The 22,602-nt window shown below is 29.3% G+C and overlaps 1 protein-coding gene across 1 annotated transcript; it reads right to left on the reverse strand.

The window, feature by feature from the left end:
• Positions 1-15,762: 15,762 nt before the first annotated feature.
• Positions 15,763-18,385, reverse strand: LOC120069698 (glycerophosphodiester phosphodiesterase GDPD1, chloroplastic-like). Its single transcript, XM_039021480.1, has 7 exons — positions 18,167-18,385; positions 17,904-18,085; positions 17,410-17,469; positions 17,018-17,299; positions 16,810-16,905; positions 16,435-16,631; positions 15,763-16,340 (listed from the first exon to the last, which is right to left on the reverse strand). The coding sequence occupies exons 1-7, from the start codon at positions 18,261-18,263 to the stop codon at positions 16,070-16,072; spliced, it is 1,185 nt and encodes a 394-aa protein (XP_038877408.1). The 5' UTR covers positions 18,264-18,385; the 3' UTR covers positions 15,763-16,069.
• Positions 18,386-22,602: the final 4,217 nt, after the last annotated feature.

A 22,602-nucleotide genomic window follows, 5' to 3' on the forward strand; every position in this document is an offset into this window, starting at 1 on the left:
TTTAATTTTCAACGTTCAAATTCAACTTCCTAACAAATATTTCATATTTCTACTCATATTTTAATAATTATTATTTTTTATTTATAAGTTTGTTAGTTTTGCAAGATATTTGTATTGATTTTTAGCCCACTTAAAACATGCTAAGAAAACTTAATTTCATTATATATATGTATACACAAATATTTTTGGATCTTTATAAAAGTATTTCAATAAGATGAATCAGAACCAACATTTTGATGCATATTTATATGAACCGTCTTATCTCGATTATCTGATTTTGACATTTTGAGTTGGTAGAAATTGAATAGGGTCAAGTATCCCATTTTATAAGAAATTGCTGGAGACATATTATCTAGTGTTGTAAAAAAGTTTGCTTTCAATATCTATGGTAGGATTGTAAGCCCACATCATAATAAATTTCATCCAAAGACAATAGAAACTTTGATGTGTGATCAAAATTGGATTGCGGCTGAAGTATTGACGAGTATGTTAGGTTGTTTATGTTGTTAACCTATCTTTCTTATTTAATATATTAACAAATATTCTTTTATATTATAAATATGTGACAAAATAAGGTACTAGAATGAGAAAATAAATGGTTAAACATTTAACAAGTGTTTTAAAAGATGCAGATGGAGTGGTGATTGAGGTATGCACAATGATCAACATTATTTTTTATGAAACTTTGTTAAGTGTTTTTGTTGTCTACTTTTTTTTTATGACATTATTTGTTAATTATATTTTAAATATAAGAATAATAGTCACAACTACGTACAAGATGATATCGAAAAAAGAGAAAAAGTTAAACATAAAGTAATCGGTGAAGAGCGAAGGACGAAGATGTTTATGATTATGTTGTATAAGACATTTGAATTTATTTTACTTCAAACTCTTATTCAAACTTTATTTAATATGTGAAAACTTTATTTAATATGTGAACTTGTAGAACTTGACTTGTTGATTTATGAATTTATAGAATTTGACTTATGGATTTGTGAGCTTATGAATTTGTAGAATTTGTAGAATTTGACTCATGGATTCGTGAGCTTAAGAATTTGTAGAATTTGTTTATTTTATTTCATGGATTTGTATCTATTAAATTTTGTTTATTTTTTATGACTCAAATTTTAATAAATAAAATATATGATATTTAAAAGAAAAAGATATAATAATTTAAACGAGAAATTCCCACGGGGAATTAAACGGGAATCCCCGAAGAGATTAATAGGAAAAATGGGAAATGAATTCCCACGGGGCTCGTTTCCCAACAGGGTTGGGGGTAAATTCCCCCGCGGGGGATGGGGATAGGGAACCCTCCCTCGCTCTACCCTAATCTTATTGCCAATCCTATAATGAATGAAGGGGCACAATCCTTTTTGTCTCAGACAACTCCAAATTCGAACCTTGACTTAGTCACTTTTTCCCCTTTTATTTTTCTTATTAAATCTTTAAATACATTCTTTTAATTTTCAATTTTCAAATTGCAATGAACATTCTAACAAATATTTCATATTTCTACTTTTCACACTAACAGATATTTCATATTTTAATAATTAATTTAAAAAATATTGTGCGAATTATTTACCGCGTAGTATTTATAATTTTATTATGTTTTATTTTGAAAAAAATATTTATAATATTTTATTTCTAGCACACTTCAACATGCTATGAAAACTTAATTCCATTATATATATAATACACACACAAATATTTTTGGATATTAATTAAAATATTTTACAGATATTGATCGAATGATTTTTTGCTTATGTAACTAGGTGAATATACTGTAATGGTTTATAATAATTTTGTAATTAGTATTACTTAATATAGATATTATATATCAGTGCATTAATAATTACATTTATATGAATGTTAAATTACAAGTTCGATCTTTAATGAACATTTTAACTAATAAATTCTTAAAATTTCAATTTTGACTATAGTTCCTTAAAAATGTCTAATAAATTCATATAAATTATATGGATTAATAATTACATTTATATGAATGCTAAATTACAAGTTTTGTCTTTAAATTTTGAACATTTTAACTAATAAATCCCTAAAATTTCAATTTTGACTATAGTTCCTTAAAAATGTCTAATAAATCCATGTAAATTATATACTTCATTGTTATATCTAATAGATCTTATAAATATTAAAAATATTTTAAGAGTATTCGTTTTATAAAATAAAAAATAATAATTTTGTGCCTATTTAAACCTTAATTTTTAAATTTTGTAGCTCATCGAAACATTAATTTTAAAAAGATCTAATTGTATATATTAACACAAAGTTAAATTTAATATCCAATATAACATTAACTTCAAAAGTTTAGAAATTATATATTAACACAAATTTAAAAGTTCATGAACTAATGTTCTAACTATATATACATTTGTACTCCCTCACATAAGGTTTTAGATCCGCATTGTCTCTAACTTAGTTAGCTTGAAATCATGTTTGTATTATAATGCACTAACACATAAGCGAAACTATGTTATTAATTTATCAGAAAAAAATAGTTATTTTTTGAAACTTTATACGAACTAAGGTAGATATTTTGAAATTTTAGAAACTAAAAATAAAAATAAACTTTAAAATTAGATACTAAAATAACATTTACATATATTTCAAATTAAGATTAAAATGTCATATTAGTCTTGTACATGTTTCTATTCTATTTCGATTACATTCAAATTTTCAATCCTCTCTTAAAATTAATCACTCGGGTTAATTTATTATTGATTTCCTAAACGTTAATCTCAAGATTCTTATAGTCCCACTAGATCAAAGGATTAATATTTGCCCAACTAGCACATTTTTAAGGTTGTTTATGACTCGGGCTCATAGTGTTACATCATTTAATGAAAAAAAAAATTGGGTAGAGTCTCGACTGCAACCATTTTTTGTGCAATCCAAACAACATCCAATAAAGAGTTCTCGTATGGTAAAAAATTTAAAAATTGAATTATTTATTTACTTATTTTACTAAGGAATAGATATGGATGTATAGAATATAGCCTTAGGTTGCACTTAATCATTTCCTTAATTTAATATCTTACAAACCGTTTTAGTATTATTATCTTTTACATTGTTACCCTCGTAAGAATGAATTAATCGTTAAACTAATCATGGCAAAAGATAGCTAGAAAGAGAGGAGACAATTCTCCATTTGTCTCAAATTCAAAACATGTGTATAAAAAAAATTAAAATGTTAAGTTAATTGTAAATAGAGATGTTCACGGGGCAAGAAGGGGTCGGAGATGCCATTCCCCATCCTTGTCCCTGCTCCCCATTTCATTCCACATCCCCTTGAAATTTCCCACGAGGATCGGGGGCGAAGATTCCCTACGGGAAATTCGTGACGATCAGAATTTTTGTGGGAAATTTTTACTCGTTACTTTTTTTGTTTGTAAAAAACCAATTAATTTAAATCACTAATGTGAGCAAATTTTAATTAAATAATTAAATTTATTATTGAATTATTTATTATCATGATAATTTGAATTTAAAAATAAATTAATCAAATTTTGGCCTAAAAAACTAATTAATTTTTTAGTAAAAAAAATAAATATAAATCAAATTATTCACATATATAATCTAAATTTAAATATTCAATTTAAACATATTCATTATCTTTCACAATAAATAATCAAATTTGAAATTTAAATGTAATATTTATATAATAATAATAATAACATAACATTTTTCATTCCCTCCTCCATTTTCCGCCTAATCGAGGAATCCTCGTCCCGTCCTCGTGGAGAAATTGGACATCTCTAACTATAAATCACCTCCTAACATTTTAATATCTATTTTCTTAAATATTACCATTCAAATAAGGAGGAATAAAACATATGTTAATAGAGTTTTTGTTAGTTGATAAATTTTGAATGTGAATATGAAACCCATCGTTATATGTAAAATATATATTTAGGAATTATGGGAAAGGTAAGTTAGCCTAAATATATGGCAATTAAGTCTCCAAAATAAAAAAAATTCAAACTTTGGAAAAATCTTAATGCAATCCTTTCTTTGGTTATAATGATAAGTAAAATCCTATTTGTAATAATAATCTTAAATGGTTTAGGACTACAAGTCACTTACTCAACACTCAACATTGAAGAATCAAAATGTTGATTTGTTCATATGATTCACAAACCCCTTTTAATGCAACAAAGTAGAATTTGCCATAATTGCTAATATTAGATTACTATGTTAGAGATTTCTTAATCTTAAAGTTCTTTCACTTTGTCTTGTCTAAAAAAATAGTTAACAAGTTTATTGATTTTGAAGAATAGTTATGCCTTTAATAACACTAATAGAAATTTATGATGGAGAGGATAATTCAATAATATAATTACAAAAATATTCCATTAATTCAATTTTGCTATCAATACTATACTTTATAATTTTTTAGCCCTATTATCCCATGAAACATTGAAGTATGAAAATTGAAATATAACAGTGTTGGATCTCTTATTTTATTTGAGGAACATACAAATTACTACTTTTGTTGTACAACTTTAATTGAAATCTAGGGTTTGAAAGTAGACTACTGAGGGATGAGAGGATACACTATTGATTAAGGCTTTATTTGAATTTACTAAAAAAAAATATTTTCTTAAAAAAAAATAAAATCATTTTCATTCATGTACTTTCAATGAAAACTGATTAAAATAAAAAAACTCACGTGTACGATTACACTTTCTAAAAAATATTTTGATATATAAATTTGTTTAGGTTTGTTATATATTAAGGGGTCGTCTGATCAGAAAGTTTTCTAGATGAGAATAGACACAAACATCTTAAGGGGGAATTGTGAAAGATAGCACCTTTAAGTTTTCATCTTCCAAAACTAGTACGGTTTTTTTAAAACTCATAAAAATAGTTTTTCTCGGTCCATCTCGGACAAGATCAACCATCAAGAATTAGTTAACAAATTAACTTTGTTCAACTTATCGATTATTTTGGACTTGTCGGTACATCTCGCCAGATTACATATCGAGATTTGCTAATTTTTTTTTGTAATCTTCCCAAATCTTATACTATTTTCAAATTTTCTCCAGATTCGGTTAGGTTTGCTAAATATTATATCAAATTATTACGTAATTTTTAAAATATTTAAAATAATTTATGTTTTCACAATTTTATGAATTTCCAAAATTCCAAATGCATTTTTCAATTACCAAATTAGATTTTCCAAATTGATTCAACATTTTTCAACTATCAAATTAGATTTTTCAAATTAGATATGGATCATCCCAATTTCCCAAAATTTGTACAGAACCGAAAATTTACATAGAACAGAACAAAAATTATGCATTCAAAAAAATTAATACATCATGCTTTTAATAAAAAAAAAAAAAATCAGGAATTAAAATAGGGTTTAGAACCCATACCTTTGAAGAACGGTCTTCAATGGATTCCCTCGAATTGAAGAATACCATCACGAAGAAAACTTTATATTCTCTGGGTGAAAATCCCGGAGTTTGTGCGTGCTTTGGCTATTTTGGAAGAAGGAGATTGAGAGAGTAGAGAGGAGGAGATTGGAAAAATAACACAAATCGTTTATGTATCCTTTTTTTCTGTAAAGGTCTATGTGACAAACAGAGGAAAATGATGAAGATGACCAACCACCTATATCACGTTCTTTGAGAGAAAGAAGGGGAGGGAGTTACAATTCTCTCCTAAAAAATGTTTTCTTTTAAAAAATAAAATTGATAAAATAAATTAATTTTAACAAGAACTTTAATATATATTTATATGATAAAAATTTTATCATATAATATATATTAAACTATATGTTATATCAAATATAACAAATAACTATAGTTTAATATTGTATCCAATACAATATAACCTATAGTTTAATTCTCTCAACAACGATATTTAATATAAATCTCATTTATATTAAATTTAATTATATGAATCCAATTCACATAATTAATATTTGAATCATATTTAAATATTTAATTTCTCCCAAATAAAATGTATCAAATACATTATAGTAATTATATCATATATAATTAAATTAAAATAATTATATCACATACAATTAATTTTCTCAATGAATTTGAACAATTCAAATTAATCCAAAAATTGATTCTCATTAATTCCCGTTGAGCTACAAAGGAGACCTCATAGACCTATAGCTTGAAGCTCCAATGGTATGCGTGAATAATTAATTAAACTATTTAATTAAAATATTTACCATCCGTTAACTGTCGTGTAAACTCTGAGCCTTAATTTCTCTTCTTGTATATGTTCTTTACAGAGATCAGTATGGTGAGTAGGTTAATGTGAGAATTTATGTTAAAATATAGGGAAAATGGTAAAGAGTTAGAAGAAATGTTTAAGTTTGGAAGCTTGACTCTTAGGTGAAGCTAGAAAAAAATTGGCTAATTGTTTGCTCATGTGTTGGCCTTGTGCTAGGCATTGGAGTTGAGTCAAGGGCGTTGGCCTTACTCTTTTGAGAGGTTAGTTGGGCATTTAATTAAGCCAAAGTGTGGCCGAGTGAAGAAAAGATATGCGTGGACAAGGCATGCGGCTGCCAAGCCTTGAAAGGTTAGCATGCATGCAACAGCATCAGATGTGCGCGAGCGTGGGTGCTGGGCGTTGAAGTTGCGTACGCGGACGATCGTGTAGCTACGGGTGACGCTAAGTGATGCGTTAGACAATTGTGTAGCTATGTGCGGCGCTAAGTGATGCGCTAGACGATATCGCTAGACGATGAGGCGATGGCGCTACACAATCAGCATCAGCGCTAGACGATGACGTTAAACGATGGGCGTGAGCGCTAGACGATGGGTGTGATGCGTTAGACGATAGGCGTCAGCACTACACGATGAGCGAGAGCTGTGCGATAGGTTGTGTGCTACACGATGAGCGAGAGAGAGTTCGTTGGGTGATAAGCATCAGCGAGAGATCACTGAACGATGAGCTAAACAATTGAGGCTTGCGTGCGAGCGGACCAGTCTGGGCGTTGAGCGCTGGCTACTCAGTGTGCGTTAGAGTTGTGCGCTGGAGTAAGGTTGACTGTGCGTTGGTCAAGCTTGGCATGAGATGAGTAGAGCTTGCGTGGGTCAGGCTTTGCAAAGTTGAAAAGGCTAAAGTTGTGTTGAGGCTTGAGGCCGAGAGGAGGCCAAGGCACACAACACATGCATTGGAATAGGCTTGCGTGAGAACTAAGGTGTGCGTTGAACCTAGTTGAAGCATGCATTGATAGTAGATGAAGTAATCAGTCTTAAGCACCGATTAAAGGACAACAACTATCCTAAGCACCGAATGTAGCTCCATCTAAGCTGGATGTTTCATCCTAGGCTATAATGGTAAATGGTGGGAAGTAGTATAAAAGGGAGGCTGAATTTCAAAAGCTCAGTTTGATCAATTCCTCCATGAAAATTGAGAGATCTTGGTGTTGTTGGAAAGCTCTGAGAGTCTAGTTTTAGAAGTGACACTGCCAGAAGAAGTTCTCACCGGATTAAGGCCGGAGAAGGGAAAAAGTGACCAGAGGTTCTGTTCACGGGTGAATTTGGTCCATCGATAAATAATTGAGTCTCCAGGACGAACCACAAGAAGTTTGAAGCTGAAATTTTAAGAAAAACTTCTTGAGACAATTTGAAACAAATTTGTAGAAGCAAATTTCTTGAGATGAGCTCTAAAATTCGAGTTATTAATTTAGTAAGAAGAATCTGGAATTTCATGAACAAGCAAGCAGCTGCTTAGGTTGAGTAAGCTGGCAGCTCGAAGTAAACACTCGGACAGACTAAGGGCTGAGCATTTCTATGCGTTGGACCTGCTGTATGGGCTGGGGAAGGCTTGCATTGGAGGCTTGGATGCATAGCTGCCTTTGTAGATGACTATGTACGGCTGAAGGAACACTTAGAGCAAGTGCTGGTTGCACAAATGGGGATGCGTTTGTGTTGAGTGTTGGACGCATAGCAAGAGTCAAAGTCTCAAGGAAATTTCTAAGTACTAGACCTACAGCAAGGTATGCATTAGAGTGAGGGTCTTCTAGGTGAAGGCTAAATGCAAGGCTTATTTCAAAGTTAGTCACAAAAGGGAGACCAATGCTAGTAGCTAAAATATATGCTTTTGTGTCCATAGGATTGGCACCAATGTTAGAAGCATATCAACCTTTGAGGAGTAGTCCTAAAAGTTGTGAGTGAATAAATATTTACAATGTTTTAAAGAAACCATATTTTAAGAAAGATTATTCTCATGCTAGCTAGTTTTACAAAGTAGCTTTCCAAACAAACTATGAGTTATGTTTTAAAACGCATGCCATGTATGAAAGTTTATTGAAAAAACTATTTATGTGTGTTTAAATATACAAAGCATGCGTTAGTACCTTTAAAGACATGTTTTCTATGTGTTTTGCTTAACATGCTTTAAAGAGAAAGTCATAGTATGACTAGTATTACTTGAAGCTCGATACTGAGGGACATTTGAGAAGGTATCCGAACAGCTCGATACTGAGGGACATTGAGAAGGTATCTGAGCAGAAATACCTAAGGTATGACAGTACTTAGTTATAACCACGTGCACGTAGGTAGTTAAAGTCAGAGATTGAGCAAAAGAGCTCTCTCTTGACTAAGTCAGAGATTGAGCAAAGGAGTTATCTTTTGACTAAATAGTTGACGTTGGGATTTAACCACAACAGGGTTATTCTCAACTAAGAAACAGTTTAATGTTTTATGATGAAAACAACTTTACATGTTTTATGCTTGGAAAATGTTTATATTTTAGTACAAGGTTACTGTAAAGATTTATATTTTAGTATGATCTTTTTATTGAGAACTTATGCATGAGAATCGATTTTCTTTCTTAAGTCACTCACTGGGCTAGCAAGCTCACCTCGTTTTCAAATGTTTTTCTTTACCCCAGGTAGCGGTCAAATCCTCAGGAGGTAACTCTGCATCTACTCTGCTACTAAAAGACAAAAGTTGTAACTCGTCAGTTAGTTGGTTACTATAAATAGTTGTACACATGTTATAGTGGTTCATGTAGGGACTGAGTTTGGGTATTGGGACTTATACAACTTGTAATGTAATCTTTGTAAATGTCTTGTGTTTATTACTTAATGTTGTTTGGCCATAAAGGCAGCTGCTGTGTTTGATATTGCATTTGGTATCAAATTACTTCCACTAGAGTTATTAGGCAGTAAGTGTCAGCAGAAGGGTTGATAACTGTTGTAGTCATGTCCTTTACTAGGCTAAGAGAGTAGTATGGGAGGGGGTATGACATGTCGGGCACTCCACTAAAGATCGACAGTTGCACTCTTTGCACTACAGATATATTTCTGTATTCATTGGATATAACCAATCAACAATACGATGACCCTTCATATATTGCTCGTAAGTACAGTTGGGTCAAAATTATCGTTTTGCCCCTGTAGTTACATCTAACTCCTTAAGTACCACTGATCTCTCTAATGAACAATAAATGTTAGTCTAACTTTTACCAAATCCCTTTTGAGCTAGGAAAGGGTATGACGCCACATTGTTCAAGCTCCAGAATCAGCTCTTAAGGAAGAAATTTATCTACTTAACCCAGCCTCGGGGTTGTGTAGCTGGGTTTCCAGCTCCCCAATCAGACGAATCCCCAAAATGGTAGGCTTGTTGAGTCAGCGATCTAATCACTCTTACTCATACAAATCAAAGGCCCACCTTCATAGGCAAGAATTCAGAACTTACATAGGATTCAAGTCATGTTACCTGTGGTCATCTTGGTGAAATGTAAGTCTCTATTATGAATGGCGTTATATATAAGACTAAACATTTCGTGGTCCGGTCTTTGTATGAATATCTCCGCTCCATGTCTCCACATGAATGATCAAGATCATATTATTTGTAGCACTTTACAACAATTGTAATATCTACAAAGCGGGTCATACTCGTATTGTCACCAGGATAAGGTTTCTAGCCTTATCCATCTACTATAGACCATTTAGGTTATCACTTGAACATAATCCACTCGTATGTCTCTACATACATGTTTAAGCTACAAGATAACCTTGGATGTTAGTTTATTGGTTTAGGGTTAATGTAACTAATTTTAAAATAAAACATAACATATTTTATTACATAAACAAATAAAATGTTTATACAATACAATTACAAACTATAGGACCCTACGAGATTTAGGGCATCAACTCCAACAGGAAAAAGTTGACTTTTTAAAACTGAAATCTCGTGGTCGATTTCGCCCGAGACAGACTGAGAAAAAATATTTTTACGAGTTTTAAAAAAAGATGTTAATTTTGTAAGGTAAAAACTTAAACGTGTTATTTCTGACAATCTTCCCATCTTAAACCTACCTATGCTTATTATACAATTTTCAACATTTTGCCGCATCTCCTTTCCCATATACAAGGGTTTCGGTTTCTCTCTTTTCCCTCTCGTCTTTTATGTTTTATTTTATATATAATTTTATTTCAAATGTAGCTAATTAATTAATTAATTGATATTAAGTTAACAAATTTTATATAATTATTATTTTTTAATAAATCAATAATAATTTATTAAATTTATTTTTACAAATAAAAATTTATTGAATGGTGCAATTACTTATTTACATTAATTATTAATTAAATAGCTAACAATATTTTAAATAGACTTAATTAATAAACTAGGATTAGTTAAATTTAGTATGAAAATTTATTTTTCAATAATTATAATTTTGGTTTATAATAAAATAATTATTCATCCGAACTAATTTTAATAACAGCATTCATTATTAAGATTTTCAAACAATTTCTCTAATATTTGTTATTAATTTTCCTTTTAGCATATCATATTTTGTTCTATTTTTCTTACATTACATTGTTTTACTTATATTTCTTTATGTTAATTAAAATTAATTGATTTAAATAAAAATTGTAATTAATAATATTGAACTCTACCTAACTAAAATTAAATAATTTATTGCAATAAATGAGTAACTATATACTAATTTAATTTACTTTTCATGATAAAATATACAAAATTACAGTAATTGAATACACTTAATAAAAATAATAATTAGCTAAATTTTAGTATTAGTTTTAATTTTTTTTTTTAAAAAAAAAATTAATTTTAGTATTAAGTGTTTTAACTTAGTCCATATATGATTTTTTTTAATAATGTTATTTTAATATATATTAACAAAGATAGGATAGGGTTGAAAAGATTGACAAAAATAGGTTTTTTAATTGTGTACCCGGTACACGATTAAGCCTGAATCGTGTATCCGGTACACGAGTGCTTGTTAATCTGCACGTGCAGACTGCTAATGTGGCAGTCATGCAGCGTTGATATATGATTACTTTAAGTCGTGTACCGAGTACACGACTTCCTTCTCCATTAAACCGCTGCGGCCCTTCTTCTTCTTCCATCCAAAACCTTTTTCCTCCGAAAACTTCCATCTTCCTCCGTCCAAACATCGTCCAAAAACCTCCGCTTTGCCTTATTTTCTCTTGTTGTTGCCACCGTGAGTCGATCTCCCGAAGATTTTCTTCATTCGAAGCATTTTCTTTGACTGAGGTAAAGTTTTTTCTTTAATTTTTCCCAATATATGTATTTGTTTATAAAAATGAGGATCAAGTTCGAAAATATATAGTTTATGGATCCATGATTTAAATGTATAACTTCATATATATATCATTTTGTTTGCATTTTGCTGAACTTAATGTGTAGTTTATGGATCAATGATTTATTTTTGAATATATGTTAAACTTAGAAATTAGATTTTGTTAGGCTGATTTCGTTAGACTATTTTTCTGGATGATTATATTGGCCTATTTGTTGGGCTATTTTTTTTATGATTAATTTGTTGGATGATTATGTATTCGTTGGGTTGAACCCAGAAAGATATGTATATATTTATAAAAATGAATATTGCTTCATATATATATTATTTTATTTGAATTTGGGCGGAATTAAAATGTATGATTCATGGATATATTATTTTGTTTTTATTTGGGTTGATTTAAATGTATAGTTTATGGATCTTAAATTTGGGTTGATTTAAATGTATAATATTTAGCTTATATGTTGAACTTAGAAATTTGATTTTGTTGGGTTGGCATATTAACATATTTTTTTTTGTCAACTATAACAGTTGAAAAAATCTTAAAATGATGGAGATAGTGATATTAATATTGAAATTGATGAATTATTTGGAAACGATAGTAGTGGGGAACATGATCTTGAGTTGGTACTGTCGTATATGTTCACCAAATAGATTGAGAAATTACAAATTCATGTAAACTAGGGTCTACTTGGGAGAAAATGAGTATAGGTGTAGATAATTGTAGTTTAAAAGGAATGTTGTTTAATACTAAAGAAGATTTACAGCAAATATTGTGTAACAGAACACTACAAGATTATTGTAGTGGAATCAAATCAAGATCTTTGTAAGAATATAAATTAATTGTATTTTTTTATAATTTTAGATGGAGTGGTGTATTAGCTGCCTCTGACCAGTCAACAAATATATGGCTCGTGTACCAAAAGATATTTGACAGACTGATGCACAATCAGGTAACAAATGTATATATAAATAAATATTTAAAACATTTTAGATGTATACTTATCTTCTTTTTTTTATCAGATTAATTGGACGCCATACACACAACAGATTTGGTCATCACTACCTGATTACTGTCATGATCGTGAAGACATCTGGTTGACCGTTAGCTCTCTTATATGCTTCCATATAGTAGAGTGGCATCATCCAGATTGTGTGTTAAGACAGTTCGGTCTGCAACAAATTATACCTTCGTTGTCCTATACCCTCCCAGCACTACACCAGATTGATTTGAGAGATAAGCACGACCAAGACTGGCATCGAATTCACGTGACATATATATCTTACTGTCTGGACGACATGATTGTGGGAGAATTAGCAAATGGGTCAGTTGTATCAGATGACTACTTTTCACGGCACTTATTATTATTGCATGGTAAGAGATTTAAAATCAGATATTTTCCATATACATGATATGAATATGGTTTAATATTTATTTTTTTCATTGTACAGAATAATTTTATCGGAGATGTAGTGCAACACAACTTACCAAAGTTGGGTTCAATGTGTTAGCAAACATTGGTCAACATAGAAGGTATTATTCAACAAACAAGATGATTCAATGTTGCTGACACCGATCAAAGACGTATTCGTCGTTGACGACAACGACAGCAGGGTAAACCTAATTTAGAGGGACACGAAGACAACCGCATGAGTGGTAAGGGCTAGGGGTCGTCTTTAAATTTCATGTAAACTTTTTTTTTCAAATTAAAGAATTAATTGTAAATCTTCTTTATTATCATGATATCTTTTTTTTTTTTTTAAATATGAGTGCAGAATAATTATGTTTTCATTGTAGATTAAATATATAATTAAGTTTAATAATGAAGAAATTTGTGGACCCAGTCCTAAAGTCTTAATATTGTTTACATCTCCAATTTTAAAAATAATTAGTCAATCTATTTTTTTTAAAAAAAAATAAATAAAATTGTGGATCGGGTCCATGATTATGGCAATCGTGGACCTGATCCACGAGTCTCCATGTGACCGGTCAACCAAATCAATCGATGTGGTGCGATTAAACGTTAATCGTGTACCCCATACACTATTTCCCTATCCTACTTTTGTCAATACTTTCCACTCCTACCTATTTTTAAAAGTACTTTCCCATATACCCCATTTTTGTCAATAGTTTGAAACAATATAATATTTTTAACTTGATCGGATATTCATTGTTTTAATAGTATTTGTAGTTAATTATCCAATTAAAATGATTCTTTTATTATTAATAAATTGATATTTTTATTAATTGATGTATTAAAATTATAATAATTAATTATTTATATTTTTATTATTAATTTGATATATTATTAAATCTAAGCTTTTAGGATTTAATTTTATCGTTACGATTTGAATTACCTAGCAATTAGAATTTGACAGGGGTTATTGTGTTCATGAAGCCTTCGATTTTCCTATTCCTCCCATCAGTATTTAAAATATAAAAAATATCGAAAAAAAAAAATAAATAAAAGCCCTCTTAGGCATCGAAAAATAGGCTATTTGAAAAATATGGGCCAACTAAAAGTAAGTAATGGGCTTTCCTAGGTTTACAATTACAGGAAACAATAATTTATAACTTAAAGAAATTCCATAAAGATAACAAGAATTAGCAAACCAAAAGATAATGAAAAAGAAGAAACTAAATACAAGATATATATATCCTCTAATTTTCCATTCTGGAAATATCTTTATTTAGAGGATGTAACATATTTTTTGAATGAAGACAATTGAGAATGAGAAGAGAGATTCAAATATTTGATATGTTTTTTTTTACTTTTTTATACTAACAAATCTATGTCAGTTGTCAGTTGAGTTGTTGCTGATGAAATAAAACGTCAACGTTCTTTGAGAATTATTGCAAACATCCCTAGCATAATACTCTTGCATTGCTTCTTGTGCAATGTATGATGAAAGAGAATAGCTTCAACATTATTTAATGGGTCAAATTAACACATGGGTGGCTTAAACTTTCATTGATCTAGTTCATAATTGGTGAATTGTTCATTGACCTACTTCTTAAAAAGGTTATATAAAAACTAAGATCCTTAAAATATAGGGTAATTATTTTAAATGGTATAACTCTTAAGAATATTTTTAAGCATAGCAAAATGTTACTGTCTATCCGTCACTGATAAATAGTGACATTTTGTTGTATTTGTAAATAAGTTGATTTATTTTTTTTATTTAAAAACAACCTTAACATATGAATGTGTTTTTTTTAAATTTGTTTGTGATCCAAATATAGCAAATTTTGAAATAACAGTTTTATGTTTGTAGTATGTTTAGATTCTGAACTTTTATAATAAAAAAAAATGGAAAAAAAAAACTTTAATAAAATAGTATTTCATGGTAGAAATTCATACTCAAATTATAAATATATGATTTTTGAATCACATTTTTAAACCATGATTTAAATTGGGCTTCAATTTTTGAATTTGCAGCAAAAATACATTTTTTAAAACATTGAAATACAATTACGTTTGAATTCATTGTTTTCAAATTTCCATTTTTTACATATATTACCTATCAAACAAGTCCCAAGTTACTAAACTTTTCCTTTTAAAGAAAAAAAGAAAAAACAAATCATTGTAGTAACATAAAAATTAACATTTATCATGTTTTAGGAAGGTAGTTATTTTAGTTTAATCCAAGCGGAGGTGTAAAATAAATCTTACACCATTAATGAAATTAACTTAATATATGTTTACTTCATAGTAAAAGTTAAGAGAAATTCTTATAAATAGAAAAATCACAAGAATATTTATACTTTATAACAAAAAAATTTCGATTTTTTTTAATATAAAGTATAAATATTTTTAAATATATTTTTTATATCTAAAAAGACCTTGAGAAACAATCATCACAAAACGTTAAACCCTTCAATTTTCTTATCTTCACCGAATTATAATTTTTTTTCTAGGGAATCATAATTCATACAAATTTCCTTAAAATTATAATTAAATAACTAAACTTTCTTAATTATTGTTTTAATAATAAAAATATTTAAAATATTTTCAAATATAGTAAAATGTGCATCTATCTATGGGTAAATCACAATAGACATCTATAAAAGACTAATAAACATTTAATATAGTATATCATGGATAGATAATAACATTTTACAATAATTATACATAATCTAGCTCATTTTCAAATATTAGAAAATAGCCTTTTTCAAATAAGTCTACAATATTTTATAAAAATATCTTTATACGTGGTCTATTAAAATTGAGAAGGAAAGGATCAACAACTTGTCAAATATTTTCTGAGAGAGTCAAAGATTTCTGAGTTGTTTGTCAGAATATTTCTGGCCTGAGCATCTTTTGAATGGGCAGAGTAGAGACTTTGATTTTTATATACAACAGTAATAAAGCCTGAACATGAACAATTTACCTAAAAAAAAAAAGAACAAAATTTGAAAATCCCACCCAAATAGAAGGAAAAAAAAGAAAAAAAAAAAAGAAATTAGAAAAGGCTAAGTATTGTTGTTAATGTTATGTTAGAGCTCTATTAGTTCAGGAATGAGCTTCAAAAGAAATGAAAGCTCCCTCTCCGAAAACTGCGGTTTCTTATCCATTTGAACTTGAACCTTCCCTTCTCCCTCAATTCCTTCTTCCTCCTTCTTCCCTTCTTCTCCGGTCTCGATCGCCTTTGCCGTCGTCGGCTTATTAATCATTTCCGCCATTGCCTCTGTGATTTCTTCAACAAGATCAACTACAACTCCCTCTACTCCCATCAAATGCTGCATGTAAACCGCTTCTGCCACATTGCTGCATTTTTTAAAACCAACCAACCAATGTGAATGAATGGAAATGGCTATATATTGATTCAAATCAAACATCAAACACAGTTCATAATACTTACTTTAATTTTCCATAGGTTAGGAGGCATAGTTCTGACTCTCTGATCTTCTTAACAGTCCCTGGATTTCTAAATATTCCTCTCACTTCTGACACTATTCCTTGTAATCCACCTTCCAAGCAAACTTTCAAAGCTTCCTCTAAAGAATTTCTCCTCACATCATGATACAATTCGGTTCCCCCATTTGTCAAGAAGAATACCTTCATCAAATACCACCACCACCCCCATTTGTGTTAGCAACCTAAATTTAGCCTAAGATTATATCATATAACATGTGGTTGATTAGAATTAATGTCCCTATATTTCTATCTTTATCATAAATTGGTAAAATGGAAACCACAGAATTCAGCCTCTCAACAGAAAATCAAGGGCACTCACCGGATACGTCGCCTGTAACTTTCGGACCAACAATGCGGCATCTGGTTGGAAAGTGGAGAAGATGATGGGTCTCTCTTTAGCGTTCTCAAAGACCACCTGTTATGGATTCATCAAAAGAAATTAACCAAAGCCCCTAAGTTTTAATGAGAAATGAAAACAATTTGTCTGAAGCAATAACAGAGACATAGTGAAAAGAGAGATCTCCCACCTGTAATATAGTTTGAAGAACACAAGTAAGATAACCATGATCATAGACTATGTGGTCATCAAACTTTAACTCAATATTGAACCCTAAAGAAGATTCCACCTTCTGAAAAGCTTCTTCTAAAGTGCAAAGTCTATCATCTGTTTCAACATTCCAATTCACAATTTTCCCATCTTTGGTTTTTCTAAGCAAGCAATTTCCTTCCTTCTGAGGATCTTGTTGGGGACCGTAATAAAGGAATTCTGAAAGGCTTAACTCTGTGATTCTTTTCTCAAAAATAGTGCCCTGAAATTCAAGATCAGGATCAAATATACAAGTTTTAGCAAATATAGAACATCTAATGGTGTAAACAAGATACACAAATATGGAAGAAAATGGATAAAAGATGAGCTTACTTTGTTAACAGAAAGAATAACGTCGTCGTGAAATATAACAGGGCAATTGTCCTTTGTCACCTATAAAAATCACGACAAATTCTTTAAGCTCAATCAACTATTCCTTACTTCTAAATCAAAGAGAAACAAAAGCAAGCATAAAATCAGAATCCCTTCGTAATTTGCAATATGGAAAGATCACAGAACTAAGAGAAATCCAATAGCATAGAGTTGGTGTTTCAACGGAAGAACAAGGATGAGAAAATCAAGGGAAAAAAAAAGAAGAAGAAAAGAAAGAGAAGATCGGTTTATTATGTCCGAATAAGGCAATTGCAAGTCCAACCCGGCGGAATCGCGCCGCATAATGACAAAATCAGAAAACTAGCGGCAAACACGTAGCGCACAGATTGATGATAGCAAGTAACGAAAATTTCTCACAGGAAAGAAACTGGGCGGTCAAATCAGGAGGACGTAAGAGAATGAACACAACAAAGAAAGGAGGATCAAAACCCAACCTGAACGTCGAATTCAACAAAATCAATAGGGAATTTTGCGGCGGCATTAAACGACAAGATGGAATTCTCTTTAATGGCTCTCATTCTCCTATCTGAAGATTGCAACGCATTCATCCCGCTCCCTCTATGCCCAATGACCAAGAATTTCGAGGCTCTAAAAACTTTCCGTCCCAATTCCACACCTACCAAAATCAAAATCTCAAAAAGATGAACAACAAAAACACAAAAGAAGCAAGAAAGAAAGAAAGAAGAAGATAAATTACCTTTGGAGAATCGATTTGAGTACAAGGCCAGAGAGGCATTGTCCGGCACCTGATCAAGGTGAGGAACGTCGGAGACATGGACGGCCTTAAGAGCCATTATTCAAAAGAAGAAAGAGAGAGGACGGGCGCGGCGGCGGAAGAGGAGAAAATGAGTGGACGGTATAGGCACAAGGCCCTTTGCAAAGAGCTTCAACAGTTTTCGGCTATGGCGGATGGATATGGAGAAACGAGGTATTTATGGAGAGAAGAATGAGCAAAATTGCAACGTTCCAAGGAAGCTTCAATTAAACGAATCTTCTTCACGAATATTCCTTCTTCCCTTTTTTATTCTTTATTATTATTATTATTATATGCTCTTTGGATATTCCACCTCCTCCATCCTGCTTTCTTTCCAAATTAATTCTATTATGTTCCCATTTCTTTTTAATGTTCGTAAATGTTCTACTCAACTTTTGCATCACCTGATACTAAAACAATTTGAAACAAATATTAATTGTTGGTTTGGTAATCATTTAATTTTTAATAATTAAGTCTATATTCTCCAAATTTATTCATTTGTTATGTACTTTTTACCAATGTTTAAAATACTAAGTCAAGTTTAAAAAACTAAAAAAACCAGCTTTTAAATATTTATTTTTATTTTTAGAATTTTACTAGAAATTAAATAATTGTCTTTCAGAAGAAAATGCAAATCATTCTTGAAGAGGAAATAGATTTAATTTTCAGAAACAAAAAATAAAAAACGTGGTTATCAAGAATTTGATTTTTTTTTTTTTTTATTGTAATCTTGTAATATGTAAGATAGATGGCTCTTTTTTAGATTCAAGTATAATTCAAATGATGGCAAAATTTTATTTGACTTCAATGTTTTCATTTGATTTTGTTTTTTGTATTGTTATTATGTTGTAAATGAATAAGTTGAATTAGCCTACAATGGAAAGGTAGTTTATGGTATTTTTTAACTATCTAAACTATTTTTCTTTCCCCCCAATAGAACTGTCTAAACTGTCTTTATTTTAGTTTATTTATTGTTAACAATATTATCGAAAACATAAATCTACTAGATTAACTAATATTTTATTGTTTTCCTCAAAAAGAAAAAAAAAAACTAATGTCTAATTCTTAAAGCTAAATTCACATCTATAGATGGTCCTATTTTAATACTATTTTGATCCTTGTAATTTTAATATTTATTTATTTTGGTCTATTTATTATCAAATGTTTATTTTAATCTTTATACTTTCAACTTTCGATCATTTTTGTTTCTTTACTTTCAAAATGTTCATTTTGATAATTGTATTTTTAAAAAATAACTATTTTGGTCCATTTGTTTCCATTTTTACTTCATTTTTAAGGGACCAAAATGATTATTATTTTTTAAAGCTCAATACCAAAATGAATCAAAGTTGAAAGTATAAGAACCAAAGTAAATATTCTGAAAGTATAAAAACCAAAATAAGCCAAGATTAAAGGTATAGAGACCAAGATCAAAATGGAATTTATATATATATATATATATATATATATATATAAAAGGACCAAAATAGTATTTAAAAAATTTGAAAATTAACTTTACCATACTATTTTAACTTTTTATGTAAATGCATATTATCATATTATAAAATTATGTGTCCACTAATTTTTGGTAGATGTCGTATATGTTAAATTTATGTGTCCACTAAAATTAATAATTAAAGTTGGTATTAAAATATTATATTTATACTCATTTAGAAAAGTAAAACTTAGAAATAAAGGTGGTAAGTAGAGATGTCCAATTTTTCCACGAGGACGGGGATTTTTCGATTAGGCGGGGAATGGAGGAGGGTGTGGGGGAAAAAATTCCCGTCAGCTAAATGGGGACAGGGACAGGGAATGACATCCCGACCCCATCCCGCCTCGTGGACATCTCATGCAATTGAGTTTTGTTTAAGGATAGACAAATTGATAATTTGACTTTAATTATTTGTGCTAAAATTAAGAGCATTTTACCACCATTCCTCTCATTTGTCAAGGATTGTTTAAACTAATTTGATATGTTACGTGTTATGTAAAGTTTAAAAAAGAATTTAATTATAAAAATTTAATAATACACTTTTAATTTATGATAAGGGAGTTTTAAAAAATATTTAAGAGCTGCACGTGATAATTAAAAAAAATCATGACAATCATTCTTAAATTTATTGGATGATTTGATTACACTCTTAATTTTAAACTTCAAATTAAATCAGGATATTTTTCTATATTTTATTTATTTTGAATTTGATGATTTGATTATTCTCCTAGTTTTAAATTTTAATTTAAGTGAAAATATTATATTTTTTCTATTTTTATTTAAAATGATTTCATTCAAACAAGATGATTTGATTATGCTCTTAATTTTCTTTTTTTAATTTTAATTTAAACCAAAATATTATTATTATTATTTTTTATGTATACATAAAAATTTATTCTTTTTTAAAGATTTACAATGATATTTCTCTTTGTTTTAAACTTTATATTTTGATTTTACTAATATTTAAAAATTATACAAAAATGAAGTGGTGTGAAAAAAAAAATACAAAATCTTATAAAAATAGTAAAAAATATTATAAACACCTAAACTCATTGTTGTGAGTCTACAAATTATAATAAACCCTTAAAATCGTTCAAAAAGGGGAAAAACTACAAAAACTTATAAAAAATAGTAAAAATTATTACAAACCTTTAAATTCATAGTTATGTATTTACAAAAATTAAAATATGAAAAACAAAACTACAAAAGCATAAAAACAGTCACTTTCTTCCTTGTCACTTTGACAACCTTTAAATTGCTTAAATTTTGAGAAATTTTTTTAACCTCAAAAGCTAGGTATTTTCTCTATTTTCTTCAATATGTGAGAATCTACGTGTATAGAAAAAGCCTAAAAGAGGATATAAAAAAACTACATTAAATAACTCTATATGTTTTTTACAAAATTAAAAAGTGAAAAAAAATTAAAAAAAAATGACATATGTTAAACAAAAAAATAAATAGAGATAGAGAAGGGTAATATCCTTTTATAGAAGATAAAAGAGATACCCGAAACATGAAAACTAAATTTCTTAAAGAAGAAGAAAAGAAACATTATAAAAGAGGTTGCTATTAACAAAATAAGAAAATACCTAAAATAAAATTTGTATATATAAAAAAAAAAGAAATAACTAATGGAAAATAAGATGTTGATATTAACTATTTATAGAGAAAATTTAGATCTCAAATTATAATTTGATTTTGATTTTTTTTAAAAAAAATCTTTATTTGATGTGAAGTAGAGATTATTATAGATAATATATGATTATTTAAAAAAAAACAATTGTGAATAAGAGATTAAGGGATAAAATATGATTGTTTTAAAAAAAAAAAATCTGTAGAGATTATTAGGGATAAAATTATGTGATTTTTTTAATGATTTAAATGTGAAATTACATAAGATATCTATATGCTCATCAATTAAAAGGGGCATAAGGAGAAATCAATGTTCCTCTCCTATAATCCCATGTAGATAGTTTTTTTTTTAAAAAAAAAAAAATTAAAAAAATCTTTTATTTAATGTGAAGTAGAGATTATTAGAGATAATATGTGATTTTAAAAAAATCATGAATAAGAGATTAGGAGATAAAATATGATTGTTTAAAAGAATCCATAGAGATTATTAGGGATAAAATTATGTGATTTTTTTTAATGATTTAACCGTGAAATTACATAAGATATCCATATGATCACATTACAAAAAATCACACATTTCTCGATGCTTAAAATCGTCGAAAAATGGTGGAAAAGGCGTTGGGAGATCCTCTCCCGACAACGTAATGATCGTCAGGAGATTGGTCGGGAGAAGTCTGTCAAGAATAGAACTCCCAACGCCTAATATATGACATCGAGAGTTTGAACAAACTCCCGACGCGTAACCTATAATTTGTAATTTTTAAAAGTAAATTAATGTTGTTGGATAACTCCCAACGCGTGTTGTCTTGCCGTCGGGAGTTTGCTTCTTTTACGTAGTCGAACGAGACCCTCTCTCCTGACGACGGATCTCCCGACGATGGTTTTAGGTGTCAGAAGAGCTTTTTTTTTTTTTTTTTTAGTGTCATCAATTAAAAGGGTAAAAGGAGAAATTAAATGTTTCTCCCGTAACTCCTTTTAGATAGTATAAATTAAATTTCAGAGTAATTTTTTCTAGTTCCTAAATTTTAAGGTTGTATTTATATGGTCCATACACTTAAGAATACCAAATACGTTCTTAAAGTTTTAGAAACATTTAATAGATCTCTAAACTTTAAAAAGAATTCAATAGGTCATAAAAGATTATGGATTTAATATACATAAAATTGAAAGATCAAGAACCTATGATATATTTTTACCGTTCAAAGATGTATAAATACAATAAATACTTTTTGAAAATTTAAGAATCAAACAA

Source organism: Benincasa hispida, unplaced genomic scaffold (genome assembly GCF_009727055.1).
Source record: "Benincasa hispida cultivar B227 unplaced genomic scaffold, ASM972705v1 Contig548, whole genome shotgun sequence".
NCBI classification, from domain to species: domain Eukaryota; kingdom Viridiplantae; phylum Streptophyta; class Magnoliopsida; order Cucurbitales; family Cucurbitaceae; genus Benincasa; species Benincasa hispida.

Coding starts and splice junctions, on each gene's coding strand:
- LOC120069698 (XM_039021480.1), bottom strand. CDS start 18,263: ATGGCTCTTAAGGCCGTCCATGTCTCCGACGTTCCTCACCTTGATCAG. Junction 17,300..17,409: donor TTATTCTTTCTGTTAACAAA/GTAAGCTCATCT, acceptor CTTGAATTTCAG/GGCACTATTTTTGAGAAAAG. Junction 16,906..17,017: donor TTCTTCAAACTATATTACAG/GTGGGAGATCTC, acceptor AATCCATAACAG/GTGGTCTTTGAGAACGCTAA.